The sequence below is a fragment of the Pseudorca crassidens genome, chromosome 18 (genome assembly GCF_039906515.1).
Source record: "Pseudorca crassidens isolate mPseCra1 chromosome 18, mPseCra1.hap1, whole genome shotgun sequence".
In the NCBI taxonomy this organism is placed as follows: Eukaryota; Metazoa; Chordata; class Mammalia; order Artiodactyla; family Delphinidae; genus Pseudorca; species Pseudorca crassidens.
The window spans coordinates 64,827,573-64,843,638 of record NC_090313.1 but is presented as its reverse complement, the minus strand read 5'-3'; the positions used below and the strand labels follow the sequence as shown (position 1 = coordinate 64,843,638).

General features: G+C 40.0%; 1 protein-coding gene and 1 long non-coding RNA gene across 2 annotated transcripts in view; one reads left to right on the top strand and one right to left on the bottom strand.

Moving 5' to 3' along the window:
- Window positions 1–16,066, top strand: part of LOC137211009 (uncharacterized) — a 36,141-nt gene that overhangs the window by 2,411 nt on the left and 17,664 nt on the right. The window contains exon 2 of the long non-coding RNA XR_010936849.1: window positions 8,240–8,444. This is a non-coding gene — a long non-coding RNA (uncharacterized lncRNA). The remainder of the gene's footprint in view (window positions 1–8,239; window positions 8,445–16,066) is intronic.
- VPS36 (vacuolar protein sorting 36 homolog) overlaps window positions 1,846–16,066 on the bottom strand; it is a 33,422-nt gene continuing 19,201 nt past the window's right edge. The window contains exons 7-14 of the mRNA XM_067713144.1: window positions 11,692–11,724; window positions 11,493–11,570; window positions 10,719–10,853; window positions 8,683–8,748; window positions 6,967–7,031; window positions 6,336–6,420; window positions 5,309–5,385; window positions 1,846–5,221 (exon numbers count right to left, since the gene is read on the bottom strand). Coding sequence (XP_067569245.1) covers window positions 5,128–5,221; window positions 5,309–5,385; window positions 6,336–6,420; window positions 6,967–7,031; window positions 8,683–8,748; window positions 10,719–10,853; window positions 11,493–11,570; window positions 11,692–11,724 — 633 coding nt within the window. The 3' untranslated portion in view covers window positions 1,846–5,127. The remainder of the gene's footprint in view (window positions 5,222–5,308; window positions 5,386–6,335; window positions 6,421–6,966; window positions 7,032–8,682; window positions 8,749–10,718; window positions 10,854–11,492; window positions 11,571–11,691; window positions 11,725–16,066) is intronic.

Genomic DNA, 16,066 nt, shown 5'->3' with positions numbered 1-16,066 from the left:
GTGAGCCACAACTACTGAGCCTGTGCGTCTGGAGCCCGTGCTCCGCAACAAGAGAGGCCGCGATAGTGAGAGGCCCGCGCACCGCGATGAAGAGTGCCCCCCGTTTTCCACAACTAGAGAAAGCCCTCACACAGAAACGAAGACCCAACACAGTAAAAATAAATTAATTAATAAACTCCTACCGCCAACATCTTCTTTAAAAAAAATAATAAATAAAAGTGGTTCTGAAGAACCTAAGGGCAGGACAGGAATAAAGACGCAGATGTAGAGAATGGACTTGAGGACACGGGGAGGGGGAAGCGTAAGCTGAGATGAAGTGAGAGAGTGGCACTGACATATATACACGCGACCAAATGTAAAATAGATGGCTAGTGGGAAGCAGCTGCATAGCACAGAGAGATCAGCTCTGTGCTTTGTGTCCACCTAGAGGGGTGGGAGGGAGACGCAAGAGGGAGGGGGATATGGGGATATATGTATATGTATAGCTGATTCACTTTGTTATACAGCAGTAACTAACACAACAATGTAACGCAATTATACTCCAATAAAGATGTTTAAAAAATATTTTTAAATAAAATAAAAGAAGGCAACATAGATGTGAAGAAAAAAGCTTTCAAAAGAACAGTGGTACTGTCTTGGCTGTATTGAACTAAAACAAGCTGGCTGACAAGATATCTTGAGTTCTTTTTCTGAGTGAGCGACTGGTCTAAGGATCTTTTGCAAATTGTGTAAAATGTATTCACTATATCAATACACCCTTTAAATAAATGGGGAAATGTTTTTCCCCCTAGATAATACTCTGAGAGACAAGCTTTAACTGACTCGTGATTATCGGAACACAGGGAGGAACACGAATGACTCAGTTTTCACACTGTGATAACAAGATCTTACATGTGTGTTAACCTGACTTTTCTGGAGTGCTTCCCACATCATGGATATGGCCCATGCATGGAATCTGAGTTAAGACAGTGTATCTCAGACAGGCTGAGCCCGGACAAGTCTGGATAAGAAAGCCTTTAGGGAAGAGGGTAAAGGATACAGACTTAGGTTTCAGACTCAACTCATGACACATTATAATTCAAAAACCACTCGATTTAGTTAATGCTTAACTAGGAATCTACCATGTACAATCACTGACCTAGGCCAGTGGGAAGTCCAAAGAAGTGTTATATGATATTCCTTGAACTTAAAGAAACCCAATTTCTCTTGTTTTCTTACGGCATTAAGATAACAATTAGAGAACATGGCAAAAGACAGTCAAGTATATGGGAGAGACAATAACTCTTAATGGAGTTTAGGAATAGCAGAGTTGTGTACTGGAAACAGATTTTTCCAGAACAGGTGGGATTGAGCAAAGTTTGGTTTTGATTATTGGGGGTGGGGGTGGGTGGATGGGAGGAAATAACAAAGGGAAGTCTGGACAAGGACAATGTGCCCCAGGTGCAGGAAGGGACAGACCTCCTGTTGCTCTCTGACCCAATGCCTGCCCCTGACCATCTCTGGGTTCTTGTGAAACTAGTGCACCAGCTTCTCCTCTCCCATGAGGCCTTCCCAGACCCTCCTCCGTCAGAACTGAAGACCTCTTCCTCCGTCCTCCAAGCACGGTACCTGTGCCCCTTCCACGGCACACACTTCGTCTCATCATCAACTAAGGTTGCTATGAGTCTATTTCCCAACAAGGCCATCCTCTTAAAGGCAGGGGCCACATCTTATTCACTTCTGTATCCCCCAGTGGCCCTGTTCCTCACACAAAGTCGACAGGTATTCAAAAACGTTTCTTTGTATTGAATTGAATGGGAGATAAAGTAGGATAAAGTGAAGCCAAATGATAAATAGGCATACACGTTGGAGGTCATTCATTCGGTAGACATTTATTGAATGCTTACCGTGTGCCAGGCCTCGCTCTAGGCTCTGAGGACACATCCATGAACAAAACAGATAAAAATCTCTGCCCCTGTGGAGCTTACACTTACGATCTATCATAAGGGATGGGATTAGCAATACATTTACATAAATGCAACCATACCTATCAGCAAAGTGAAAAAAAGAAACATTTAAATAGTTTTAATTATTGGTACTACAAAAGTCTACTGTTGATATGTAGTTTTTGTTATATATTTTACTTACTATATTCATAAATATTCACACCCCTGTATCACCCTCCAGGCATTCGAATTGTAAGATTATATAGATTTTCAAGGATCATTTTGAGCATGCTCGATTCCATCCACAGCACAGCCCTTAAAACCCACCCACCTTCTGAGCTGTGACTCTGTCGTACCACAGTGGAAACTCTGAGACTCTCGGGCAAAGGAGAACCATTTTAAGTATTTGAGCATGAGAATGATGACATGATAAATGCTGGTCGGCTTAGTCTGGTAACAGGGAAGAAGAGACAGTACACGCACACAGATACACACAGTCAGTCGACAGTGGAATTCACATCAAGAATTAAAAATAAAATGTTTGTGAGCCATTTCCCATTCTTTTAAAACAACTAAACTAGTAGGAGCTTGAGGTCATAAATGTTTATAATGAACTCTTGATTATAAAATCTAAAAGAAAAAATCTTAACACATGGGCTTATTCTGACTAAAGGGTTATCATTTTCATATATTTTCCAAAGAGTATTTAAAAAGAACACCAAGTTTAGAAAAACTCGTTTTTAAGTTTTGCGATAATTGCAAAATGACTGGTATATATTAATACCAATCATTTAACCCTGAAAACATTCTTCACTTGTACAGTGTAAAAAAATTTTTGACAGTATGTGGCTAGAAATATTCTATTACCATAAAGCTACAAACAGGTTTATGCTCCTAAGAGCAAAGTTAGAAAAGCAAAAATAATATTATAATAGTGATAAGCACCAAGACAGAACTTTTTTGCACTTAGGGCCTGATTGGTTGTATTTAAACATAACCCCTACCAACAAAGGACCAAAATGACACCTTATTTGGCAAAAACACAGAAAAAAAAAAAAGGATAAAAATATACATATAGAGGTCTGGAAACTGAAGAATGCCCACTTTAAAACAATAAAATCGTTTTTTAACTAATGTGACATTTGCAAAATATATCCATGTCACTTTTCTTCCTCTTTAGTTCACTTTATACAATTCAGACTGCTCCATTTTTGTTCATGTGTTGTCACACTAGTGTAAATAAATATTCTGAATTATAGGAGTTTGCTGTAATGAATTCAGACCATTAGAGCCAGACCCAGTAGCTCAAACAATCTTAGTTGCAACTCATTCCAACTAGTGAAACAGATTATTCATCTGTGTAGTTTTAAAAAGCCTTAGGCAGATGAGATATCGCGTGTATGAGATATCGTGTGTGTGTGTGTGTGTGTGTGTGTGTGTGTGTGTGTGTGTGTGTATGCATACAAGTTTGCCAGGGCAGTGTGAGAGTGAGTGCATCCCAGAGAGAGGAGTGATATACAAACAACCGTAACAATGGCCCGAAAGGCTTAGGTAGCCAGACACTGAATTTCCCCCCAAAGAAACCTGAGGCTGAGCGATGGGGGAATTAAGGGATCTGTCTCACAACGTGGAATCAGTGACACGTTCGGAAAACAAAGACTAAGGCGGGATGCCTCGGCCACAACATTCCCGTGACACTGGAGGATGCAGAGCAGTGACAGGGATCAGGGACTGACTCTGGCTGCACTGGCAGGGATTCCCTGGGTTCGCAGCTGAGGATCCCTGGACCTTCCCCAAAGGGCATTTGCAGAGGCCCCAGCACTGGCCTTCCACCTCTCTCAGCGAGGACATCTCAGGGGTCCCAGGGTCTGAGCTTGGGTATCCCCACCTCCCGGTCTTAAAGGTTCTCTCAGTACAGATACTATCCCTTCTAGATGCTTGGCCAAAACCCATCACTACCTTCCACTGCCAATTCAGTCTTAGAAAGGGGTTCTCCTTCTGTCCCTTTGGGGTCCCTGAGTTTGAGGTAATGCCAACATACCGTACGCTACGTAGCAGTAACAAAGTCAGGCAGTCCACTGGAAAACTCAAGCAATCTAGATTCAATATATTAGCCTGTTTTTGTTATCTCAGTAATACTTTTTAGTGAGACAGTTTCTCCACACAACTTGAATGTGTGGGGTAAAGGAAAAAAATATTGCTAGAATATGATAGAAAGATTTTAAAAATTCAGCACTGAAACTCCTTCTTTAGGGAAGGAAAAGGAGACATATTATGTTCCCACTCTGTATTTTCCATCCTTGGCTTTGAGGTACAAGAGCACCAAGGTTCCTGTAAAGTGAGTTAAAAGTCCTGCCAGTCCCTCTACCCACACAACAATCCTAGGGAAATCCTGAACCGTCTACTTTCCAAATCTGTAACCATATCTCTAGGCATGTCTATACAGCTCGTTCATTCATTTTCAAAATCTACAGCATTTTTGAAACAAAATGACATAGTTGCATTCTTTAAATGCCAGCCATGAAATCATCACTTAAAAAAAAAGAAAAGAAACTCGTCAGATTATGTAGACGTAAGTCAAATAAAATTCTCTCTTTTTTTTAAGGTGCTTTATTTGGTCTGCTGAAGACATGCCTATGGCTGCTTCTAAAAGCCCTTAGGAAGAGCCTCAGATGATATCCTGCAGTTGGATATTCTGCTCCAATGTCATCAGGTTCTTAAACTACACTGTAGGTATAAACTGTTTCATGAAAAACCCCCAAAATGTGCACACTAAATGCAGAGAAAAACTTCATTTATAATTCAGGTGAATTTCAGTCACACCAAAATAATGATCTAACCTGTCCAAACATGCAACTTCTCTCTTTCTTCCCCCATGAACTAAATTCTCTTCTTTCAAAAATGGTCAGATTTGAAGATCAAGTTAAAATCCACCATATTTCAAGTTAAACTCAGAGGGTTTCTATACAACTGTAGCATGATTTCAAATTCATATTGGCATTCATCTTTCTATATTTTCCTATATTTATCCTAAAGAAACTTCCTGGATCATAATATTTAGGGAGAAATTAAAAGGGTTTTATATTATACTGTGAAGTTCCAGTAAATTCTTGGTTTATCAGGGTTTACCCTTAGCTCAATGTCATACAACCTCTACATGATGCAAGTATCCCGGTAACAAGTTATTTCAAATACAAAACTCTTAGCTCTGTGTCATAAATAAATTTGGGTAAAACCGCAAGCCTTCCACTGAGTCATCTCGGCAAAGATGGCCCATCTTCTCGGCAAGAAGCAACCTAGGAGTCAAGGGATAAAAACACCATCATCCACCCATTCAGAAACACAAATGATAGTTGTAAGTGACGAGCAAAGCCCTTGCTTACCTTTCTTTAGCCAGGAGGACAGACATTCCCACAAGCTTAGCAAACTCTTCTGATGTTAGAGATCCCTTTTCTGAAACCTAACAGAAACACACAGCAGGAAAAAATGTGATCATTTAGGCCACCTAGGTACTAACCTGGGGGTACTATCTACCAGTATACTTGGGAAATAATTTACTGAATTTTCTACTAAACTCCAAAGACTGTTCACTCTAGAACTAAATCTTCTTCACTAATGCTTAAGTCTACAAAGGTTGAAGAACCCAGAACAAACACGGTGAAGGCTAAAACATCATGAAACCCTATATAATATAATAAAGGCACTATACTAATGCCTAAAAAGAACTATTCCACAGTCTGAAAAGGAACATATAACAAATTCTAACTGAGTGCATAGTACATGCGCCACTGAAGGACCGTTATACATAGGATTAGTTTTAAATATGTGATAGAAGTATCTATAGCCTTGGGACTTTCATCGAGTTTAAAATAAGAAGTATAATAACTGCGAGTTATTCAAATTATACAGGCTCACCACAGAAGCTATGAGGCGATAATATTTCAAGGATCCTAACGAGTAATAGCAGTTTGCCCAGTAAAACCCATCTAAACTACACTTGCTTTCCGTATATTTTGAAGCAATTCTTTCACAAAACAATTTGTAGGGTAATGCAGCTTATGTGGGTAATACTGAAAGAAAAACTTCAATCATGGGTAACACTGATTTACAAAGTTCAAAACATATTTTCAAGACTGAGTTTCAAACAGAAAGAGAGCAAGCACCTCACTCATTCTAACTCCCCTTACTCACAAGATGTTATGAGTGTTGGCAAGTTTCAAGGAGCTTTCAAAGTATAAATGTGATGAACAGTTATTCATAGTTAATGAGAAACCATTTTCAATTGGGTCTGTGAATATTACTTGTCAGTAAAGTTGAATTTAAAAGGAAATCCTGTTTCTCAAGTTGCTAAGCATTGGGGTCTTCTGTGGCAAGGTCTAACAACGGAGGGAGGAAACCGGGTCCCCATACCGTCTCCAAGGCTGAGGCCACTGTTTCCTCCTCCTTGTGGGACTGAAGTTCAATTACCATGACGCCGCTGTCAAACACACGTAGCCTAAAAATCACAGACGGGAGGACAAAGCCGTGAATATCTGGGATCTCGGGCCCCTGAGGAAGTGCAAATATTTTTTACTTTCATTTATGCCAGGACTGAGGGCAATATTAACACAAAAGAACATTTGAAATACAATGACCACGGGTAACTAAGGCCTAATTAAAAAGCTCATGAATAAACAGTTAATGAAGTTCTGAACTATAATCTACATGCTAAATAAACTATGCCTGTCTACTTTTTGTTAAGGGCAGAGGGACTGGTCACTGTGACCGCATGGGAGGAGCCCACGTTCTCACCTCCTGCCCTAGCGGCAAGAGGCCCACTACCAGCCCCTGAGGCCCCGCACAGCCCTGATAAGGATGGAAGCCGGGTTGACAGAGGTGTCCGTGGTGCCAGGTGAATTCTGCCCATGTGTGATATAAACTTCAAGAGGGGCAATATATATGCTGGTTCACCACGCAGGATGGCAGACCTGCAGGGCTGTCCTGTCTACTCAGGGTGGAATCGTGCCTATAGTTGGCAAACTTCCTGCAGAGGTTCTTTTACCTGAGAGGTAATTTCAGCTCTTCCAGCATCTTGCATGCATTCACTAAATCTTCTGGTGAGAGCAACTGGTGGGGAAAAAAAATCCAGTTTACCAGTTTACACTGCAAATTAATAGAGTGATGCTATATAATTATAACGACCACTAAAACAGAAGAGGATATTGTAAAATTATCATGTATCAAGGATTTTAGGTGGCTTAGTCACTACAAGGCAAATAGGATTAACAAAGAAGCAAAAGACTTCTTTTCATTAAAGCAGTACTATCCATAGAAATATAATACAAGTCACGTACGTAATTTAAAATCTTCTAGTAGCCACATTAAAAGAAAATAAACAGGCGAAATTCATTTTAATACATATATTTTATTCAACCTAATAGATGCTAAAGTTCACCATATAATTGATATAAAAAATCATTAATGAGCTAATTAACACTTCTTATTCTGTACTAAGTCTTCTAAATCCCGTGTGTAATTTATGCTTACAGCACATCTCAATTTGGACTAACTACATTTCAAGTTCACAGTCATCACATGTAGCTAGGTAGAGGCTACCCTTCCAGACCACATGGGCTTGAAGAATCGGTCCTGCGTGGTGGTGACCAGCACAGGTGTCAGTCACACAGAATGGTTCTGGAGCCAGCCCAGCCTGGGTCCCAGTCCCTGTCTAAAACACTGTCTCCAAGTGCAGCTGTGGTCAAGTTACTTAATCTTTCTAAGCCTTAATGTCCTCATCCCCTAATCATCCCCTAAATGGGGACAGTAAAAGTAGCTACCTCACTGAGTTACTGGGAGGATAAATGGATAACACGTGCAGAGTGATGGTAAGTATCCACTGGTGGCGGTTATGATGACTGTTAAAATAAAAATGCAGAACAGAGGCTTAACCCGTGAGACCGGGGTGAGCGCTGGAGAGATGTGTGTGAGTTGTCTGCGTGGAGGTGGCTGCTGACACCACAAAACTGTGTTCTACTTCAAGGGCACAGAGAGTGCACAGACAGACCCTTGGAGGCCAAAGACAGCTAGCTGGGTGTTGAACAGGCAGTGAGAGCTGAAGTATAGCCACTGCTGATTCTGAGCCAAAGAGGCAGGGCGGCTTTCTTTCTGTATTACCTACAGGCAACCTGAGTCCAACCAAGTTCACTCAAAACAGTTAACTATCACAGAGAAAGGGCATCAGGCACAATCTTGTTCATCACAATACAAACACAGACTCTCAGAGCTTTAAGGTATCATTCGGTCCAAACCCTATTTTATTTTATTTTTTTTTGCAGTACGCGGGTCCCTGACCACTGCAGCCCCTCCCGCCGCGGAGCACAGGCTCCGGACGCGCAATCCCAGTGGCCACGGCCCACAGGCCCAGCTGCTCCGCGGCACGCGGGATCCTCCCGGACCGGGGCACGAACCCACGCACCCCACATCGGCAGGCGGACCCCCAACCACTGCGCCACGAGGGAAGCCGCAAACCCTATTTTAAAGGTAAAAAAACCTCTGAGCTCCAGAGAGGTTAAGGAAGCTACTCAAGGGCATTCAGCAAAACCAGGAACAGAATTTATCTCCTAGATCCCAGGGCAGTATTCTTTTCACTGCGCCACACTGCTTCTCAAAATAGTTTTGATATTCACAACCCTTCCTCAAATTGTATTCACTGTAGGGGAATTTGTATTGTATCAAGTCTATATTTAGCTAAAAGAATATCTAAATATTCTATTCTTACTTCCATTCCTCGAGCTCGGTTTACTAAACAGTACACCTCCGTGAGTGACATTATTCCCCCTCGTTCCTGTTAAAATATAAAATAAAAAGCATTATAATTAGGACCAGTTAGCATTTCTTAACAGAAATCATAATCAGAGTGAAATCAGAAATCATAAAATCTCTTAAGAAGCTTTTGAAAACTATATTTACACACAGGGAACCAATTCAGATACCACGAGGCACTTCAAATTCCATATTTGGACTTTACTGTCATTATTACTTTTAACATTTTAACATTTACTTAAATGAAAAGGGGTTGTACACCATGTTTCAGTGTATTTATTTATTTTTATAAAGTTATTTATTTATTTATTTATTTTTTTTTTTTTTTGCGGAACGCGGGCCTCTCACTGTTGTGGCCCCTCCCGTTGCGGAGCACAGGCTCCGGACGCGCAGGCTCAGCGGCCATGGCTCACGGGCCCAGCCGCTCCGCGGCATGTGGGATCCTCCCGGACCGGGGCACGAACCCGTGTCCCCTGCATCGGCAGGCGGACTCTCAACCACTGCGCCACCAGGGAAGCCCTATTTATCTTTTTTTTTTTTTCTTTTTGGCTGCATTGGGTCTTCGTTGCTGCACACAGGCTTTCTCTAGTGAGAAAGTGTCTAGTGAGAAGTATCTAGTGAAAGTGTCTAGTGTAGAAAGTGTCTTCTCTAGTGAGAAGGTGTTCGGGCTTCTCATTGCGGTGGCTTCTCTTGTTGTGGAGCACGGGCTCTAGGAGCACAGGCTTCAGTAGTTGTGGCACGTGGGCTCAGTAGTTGTGGCTCACGGGCTTAGCTGATCCATGGCATGTGGGATCTTCCCAGACCAGGGCTCCAACCTGTGTCCCCTGCATTAGCAGGTGGATTCTTAACCACTGTGCCACCAGGGAAGTCCCTTCAAAAAGTGTATTTAAATGCTTTAAGCTATTCCAGCTAATAACTGAAGAAATTATAGAATTAAATAATAATATCACCATTATTATCAACCCCTAATGAAGTAACAGATCTAGATAATGATTGTCAGTGGCTGTTAACATCACAAAAAAAAGACAATCAGATATTATGTACCTCCTGATGGAAATGCTCAACACCCTCTATAAGATATTCTTGTCAGAAAAAAAAAAAAAAGAAAGAACTTCTAGATATAACTAACAGTTTACAGGGACTACACAGGACAGGGAGGCATGGTGACTTACAAATTAGCAAAATCCATACTCTGAGACACTCTATAAGACAAACTACTAGTTTCTTCAGTAAATAAAAATTTACTGTATGGGAGATTTATTATATGGGAGAAGGGAAAACCCATAGAATTTAAAAAAACAAAAACACTTGAGAGAGAAATCAAACATTTGCAATGTATCCTGGTTTGAACAAATCAACTATAAGAGAAAATGTGAACACTAGCTAGGTATCTGATAATATTAAAAAATTATTTTTTAACTTTTACATGTAAAAGGGGATTATAATTACATTTAAAGGTGTCTTTATCACTATAATCACATACTGAAATGTTTACAGATAAAGTGATGTGATGTCTGGGATTTCCTTTAAAACAATTTTAAGTGAAGGCTGGCTTACAGAAGAAGCTGGATGATGGGCACATAGGGATTCATTACACTATTGTATTTTGTCATATGTTTGAAATATTTCTTAATACAACTGTTTTAATAAAGCTTTGATTGCCTGAATAATGACTAGAAGATGAAACTGTATTATGAAATTATTAATAGTACACAATATATGAAAATATATACAGATTATATATTTCCTTTTGAAAACAAGAGATAAGAAATAATTACATCAAACAGATTTAGATATCTGAAATGGAAATTAAAAACAATTTAGAAAATTACTGACAAAGAATCAATGAACTAGTTTAATATTACCAAAAGGAAAAATAACATGTTGGTTGAATAGTAACCATATTGTGAACGGAGTTATGCTCTTAAGATTTCTGATGGCACAGAAATAACTGAACACAATTTAAAGAGACCGTTTAGGTTTTGTTTTTACCTCCAAAGGTGCCTGCAATATTCCAGCCAGCTGTTTGGCCAGCTGCATGTGGTACTGTGTGCCCGAGCCGTACGTCTCCCTGGTAACCGGGTTAGCTATTCCCATGCTCAGCAAATAGGATTTAAACCTGATGGTCTATAATGAGAGGAGAAAATGCACAAAAAGACTATGCAGAATAAGTCTCTCCACCCAATGTATAAAATCCTTCCATCAGACATTCAGTTCTACTCCATTGTTTCTATATCTACCCATCTCTTCTACTGTGTTTCTATGCTGTGAACTATGTAAGAGTGGATTTCTAGTACTTCCCTGCATAAATCTAATTATCATTCTTCCTTCTCCTATCTTAGTATCTTATACTCCATTTTCCCCCCAATTTTGGTGGCAGAGGAGACTTAGATGACAACTATGCTCTGTTTAATGCCAACCAAGTGATACAACCAAAAACTTCGAAAGGAAAATGGCTGTGACCAGACTGTAAACAAATTTAAATAAAACATATCAAAATTATGGATATGTCTAAAACAATCACTTCTTACACATTTCAATACCTCTGTTTTCTACACTCCAGGAAAAGGTACTGAAATATCCTTTAATCCTGCTAGAACTAACAAAGTTTTTATGGTTGATTTTTTCTTTAGTACTTTCATATATCTTCAAGTCCTAAAAGAAATCAAACACTACATTAAGAAAGCAAGCTGGTAAACCACCAAAACGTCCATGCATTATTTGTGTAATCTAGTTTCTAATGCCTTAAAAAAGCAATCTATTTACCTCATCTTCTGTGATGTCACCTTGCTTGTCTTTAATCTTATTAGCAATGGATTTTGATAACTCCACCATTTCCTTAGCCTGTCGAGAGAACAGTAAAAGATTGAAAAGAAATAATGTCCCCAAAGTGTCTGCTAACAAAATGTATTTTCAAAAGTGTCTCATAATTGGTATGAATTTAATAAATGTAAATGACATATACCTTGACCATCAGCTTGCTGAGGTCTTCGAAGGCCTAAAATGAGAAAAGAGCTTTTATTGGAATCTGTCTAAAGAATTTAGATGTTTTAAAGCAATGAAGCACTCTATCTTCTCCCCTATGATAAAAATGTATGAAATTTTCTTACAAATATCAATTTATTTATACGAATATTTACACAAGTGCTAAATCTACCTTATTCTAGGAATAAACCATCAAATTTCCAAAACAAACTGCAAAAAACAATTTTTCAAATTTTCAAAGAGGAAACAGTTATTGATTAAACAAACAAAAGATGACATAAGTAATAGTTCAGAAGATATTATTTACTGTTCTTTGACACAAGAAAGAAAATTTGTCACTGGTTTTTCCCAAAACCATTTCTAGACAGGAGCTCAAGAATCAAAGGTGTTGTAAAGCTTTCCTGGCTGAAAATGGTAACATGCAGCTGCAGGAATACTTCTTTGGGCCCAACCCTTTTGGCTTTAATAGCAGGTGTGATTTAACTGAAACCATAAACCTCAGCCTCTGAATATTACACAGATTAAACTCGTAGCCTTGACTAGAGTGGCCATCACGAAAGAAAAACATACCACCAAAACATATCTAAATAAAACCCATCAATTGTTCAATTTACTACAATGAATATCCACTTCAAAGGCCTCTTCAAACTTAGATATATTTATAATTCATGTATTTCAAATTACCAAAAATATACTTCCAGTGCAGAATATCACCTGATATCCACAGATGTTATTTTTAAAAACCAAAAAAAAGCTTATCATTAATTGAAAACTCTTTCAATCCATACAGAACAGCGGTTAACAGGTTCTGATGGGCTGGTGCCCATCTTAATTCCATACAGGAAAGTATCCCCCATCTGCAAAAGGATTTTGCTAAAAGAATAGAGTGTTGTGTACAATTCTTATGGCCGACTCACTGGGCTACTACCGAAAACAAAGGGGAACACACCTAACAGGAATTTCCTTAGATAAACAAAAGGCTTAAACACTGGATTCTTATCAGCAACAGCCAGCAGATGCAGGAAACCTTTTGTGGGAAACTCTGGGCACCAGCTCTGAAACTAAGGCAATTCTAACATTAAAATGGAGGGCAAATCACACACCAACCTCGTTTTCAAAACTAAAACGTAGACACTTTACATGCTTAGATTTTTACTTTGCATGTACAAACTGTTACTAGATTTCTTCTACCTATGTGTAAAGAAAACTAGTAAGGCAACACTTTTAAATTTTTATATGGCAAATCACTTTATTTACTATATTATATTTTCATAGAAGAAGTTTGCTAAAAATAATAGTCTACGTAGAATACATAAATGAGCCCTTACTGCTTACAGTTCACAGACAATAAATACAAGTATTTTAGTACCTTGGGAGAAGTACCTATAAAACATTTTAAGTAATTATAAAACACAAACAAAAGCTTCCTCACTTCTATTTCTATTATTATTCTAAAATTTGGTATTAGCCAACTATCCAAAAAATGGGTGGAGAAACTACCCACAGGGCTTCCCTGGTGGCGCAGTGGTTGAGAGTCCGCCTGCTGATGCACGGGACACGGGTTCGCGCCCCGGTCCGGGAAGATCCCACATGCCGCGGAGCGGCTAGGCCCATGAGCCATGGCCGCTGAGCCTGTGCGTCCAGAGCCTGTGCTCCGCAACGGGAGAGGCCACAACAGTGAGAGGCCTGTGTACCGCAAAAACAAACAAAAAACAAACAAACAAAAAACTACCCACAAAAAAAATTAAAGCAATATATGTACAAATGCAAAACAGATGCATGTGCCCATCCTATTATTTTATCTGCCAGTTTATAGAACCTTCTATCCCTCTACCTCATTCATAGTCAAATTTCCACTCCACGTTTGAAAGAAAACGGCATCTGCTTTAAAACCATGGGATACTCTCCTAAGCCAATTTATAGCATTTTTTTCTTACTGACTTTCAGTCATTACTTTGGTGATTAGCTTTGGTAACTGTTAATACATTCTTGAATTTTCTGTTTCAATATTCTTCATTCTGTACTTTGCATATTCCGTTCCCTCTACCTGGATCCTCTTATCCCTACTGGTCATCTGCTAGTGCCTGCTCAACTTTCAGGCCCTGACTTCCGTTACTTCTGCTCACAAGCCCTCCCTGACCCCATTAGAAGTCAGGGGCCATGCTTTGTGTTCCTGTTGCAGCCACTATTTTCTCCTAACGTGGCATTTCTCACCGTGTAGAGAGCGCCTACTTGCCTGCCTGTCTGGCGCACTACAACAAACCCAAAACATCTGATGCAGGGCTCACACAGAGAGCAAGGGCCATCTGCTGAATAAATCAGTGACTGCACGAGAGCCCAATGCTTGTGTACGCTCCTTTGACCTATGCAACTCCATGAAAATTACACTGAAACAGAATAACATTTCATAAATTATGAAAAACGTTATTTTGAACACCAAGTTAGTGTGGCAACATTCTCAGAAAAAGAAACACTAATAATGCAAAATTAGCTCACTGCTCCATGCCATCTCCAAAAGTGTCACACAGAAGGATGACTACAAAAGCCACTGAAAGAGGGCAGTGAGAGCGCCTTCTGGGTGGCAGTGAGCGGCCGTGATGTAGCAGACCACACTCATCTGCAAATCAGAAAACCTGAGTTCTCATAACCCTGGTTCCATATCTAGTCACAAGCCCTGAGATGATTCCTTTTCTGGACAGTTAGAACCCCTCTAAGGCTAAGATGCTGGAATTCTAGGGGAATAGAGGATTCTGGGAAGGTGGTGGCTATGGCAGCATAGGTTTTGAATCTCTCCAAATCCCGACATAAAAATGGGGCAACTAGATCTCAAGACCAAAACCCCACAGGCAGCATATACTAAAATACTAAGTGATAAGATATCCACAAAAACCCCAAGGTACAAGCAAGTGGGGACAAACCAGCAAGAGCCACAAGACCTGCATGATATCAGCACTGAGGCAGGAAAAAGAAAAGGGAGGCAACAGGGCAACTGATAGGTCTGAGAAGAAGAGCCCCTGAAGGAGCCCACAGGAGTCCCTCAAAGGCAGACGGGCCAACTTGAGGACAGTAACTAAAACGGGTAGGGCTTTGCCCACTTCAATAGGAAGTGGGTACAAGGGGTCCTCAGGAAGGGCCTGTAAACAGCCCTTGAAAGTGAACCTCCTGGCTTCCCTTCCAGGACAGGAGCCAACGCTGGGGAGAAACTACTGAGACAGGAATCAGCAACTGAGCAAGGTAGAGATAACAGAGGAAGGGGACAAGGTCCAGCTGAAAACAGGGGATGGGGACGGGGTCAGGAAATCACAGACAGCAAGCCACCTCCCTTTTTCACGCTGCATGCGCACAGCAGAAGAGTGAACTTGTGGAATGAGAAGAGCCGCCCTGAGCTAGGCCTTCCTCTGGAACTTCGAGAGAACCAATTTCACACGAAAATTAGCAAGAGCAAGTATCAAGGTCAAATCCCACACAAAGTTATTACAAGAAAAAAGAAAATCAAGAGCAGAATAACATTATAGGTAGTGAAAGCACGCCAGAAGGACATGTTCATAGATCACATCAAAAGTTTACCTTTTATTTCAAAATGAGCTAATAGGTGTTAATGAGAGAATCTGTGAAAGGGTAATATAAATCGGAAATGAGGTGACAGGACTCAGGAAATAATTTTTTTAATCATTTCTGAAAGAAAGACTATACTAGACAAACACAAGAGGAATAAACACAACAGATAATATCTTAAGAGAAACAACAGATGAAGAAGGAAATTTTTCTAAAATAAAAAAGAAACGAAGGAAAAGATAAAAAGGGTTTGAAAGAAAGTCACAAAGAGTGAAGACAGGCCGTAAAGCTGCAACATACAGCTAATAGGAGTCTCAGAAGAAAAAAAAAATCTAAGCAATTATTGAAATTTAGAGAAAAACTTCCCTGAAATTAAAAGAAAACCTGTCTGAAACCAAATACTGAAAGCATACTGCGTACCTGAGAATAACAATCCAGATGACTAACACATAGACAGTCTAGAAAAATTATTATACAAAGCTTTATTTAAAGAAAACAAAATCCTTTGGGCATCTAGGAAAAACAGCAAGTGACTTTAGAGAAGGGAGAAAATTAGGTTGTCATCACTCTGGCAGCAACACTTCATGCCAGACAAAAAACTGAAAGTCACATATGGAAGGCACTCAGGAAAGAAAATGTGAGCCAGGGATTACAAATCCAGCCAAACTGACCTTCCTGTGTAAGGAATACCAAGATGCCAGAGCTCAGGGAATATTGTTCCCATGAGCACTTTCTGAAACATCTACTAGAGGATGAGCTCCAGACAGCCAAAATGAATAGAGGGAGGTGAACGTAAAGAC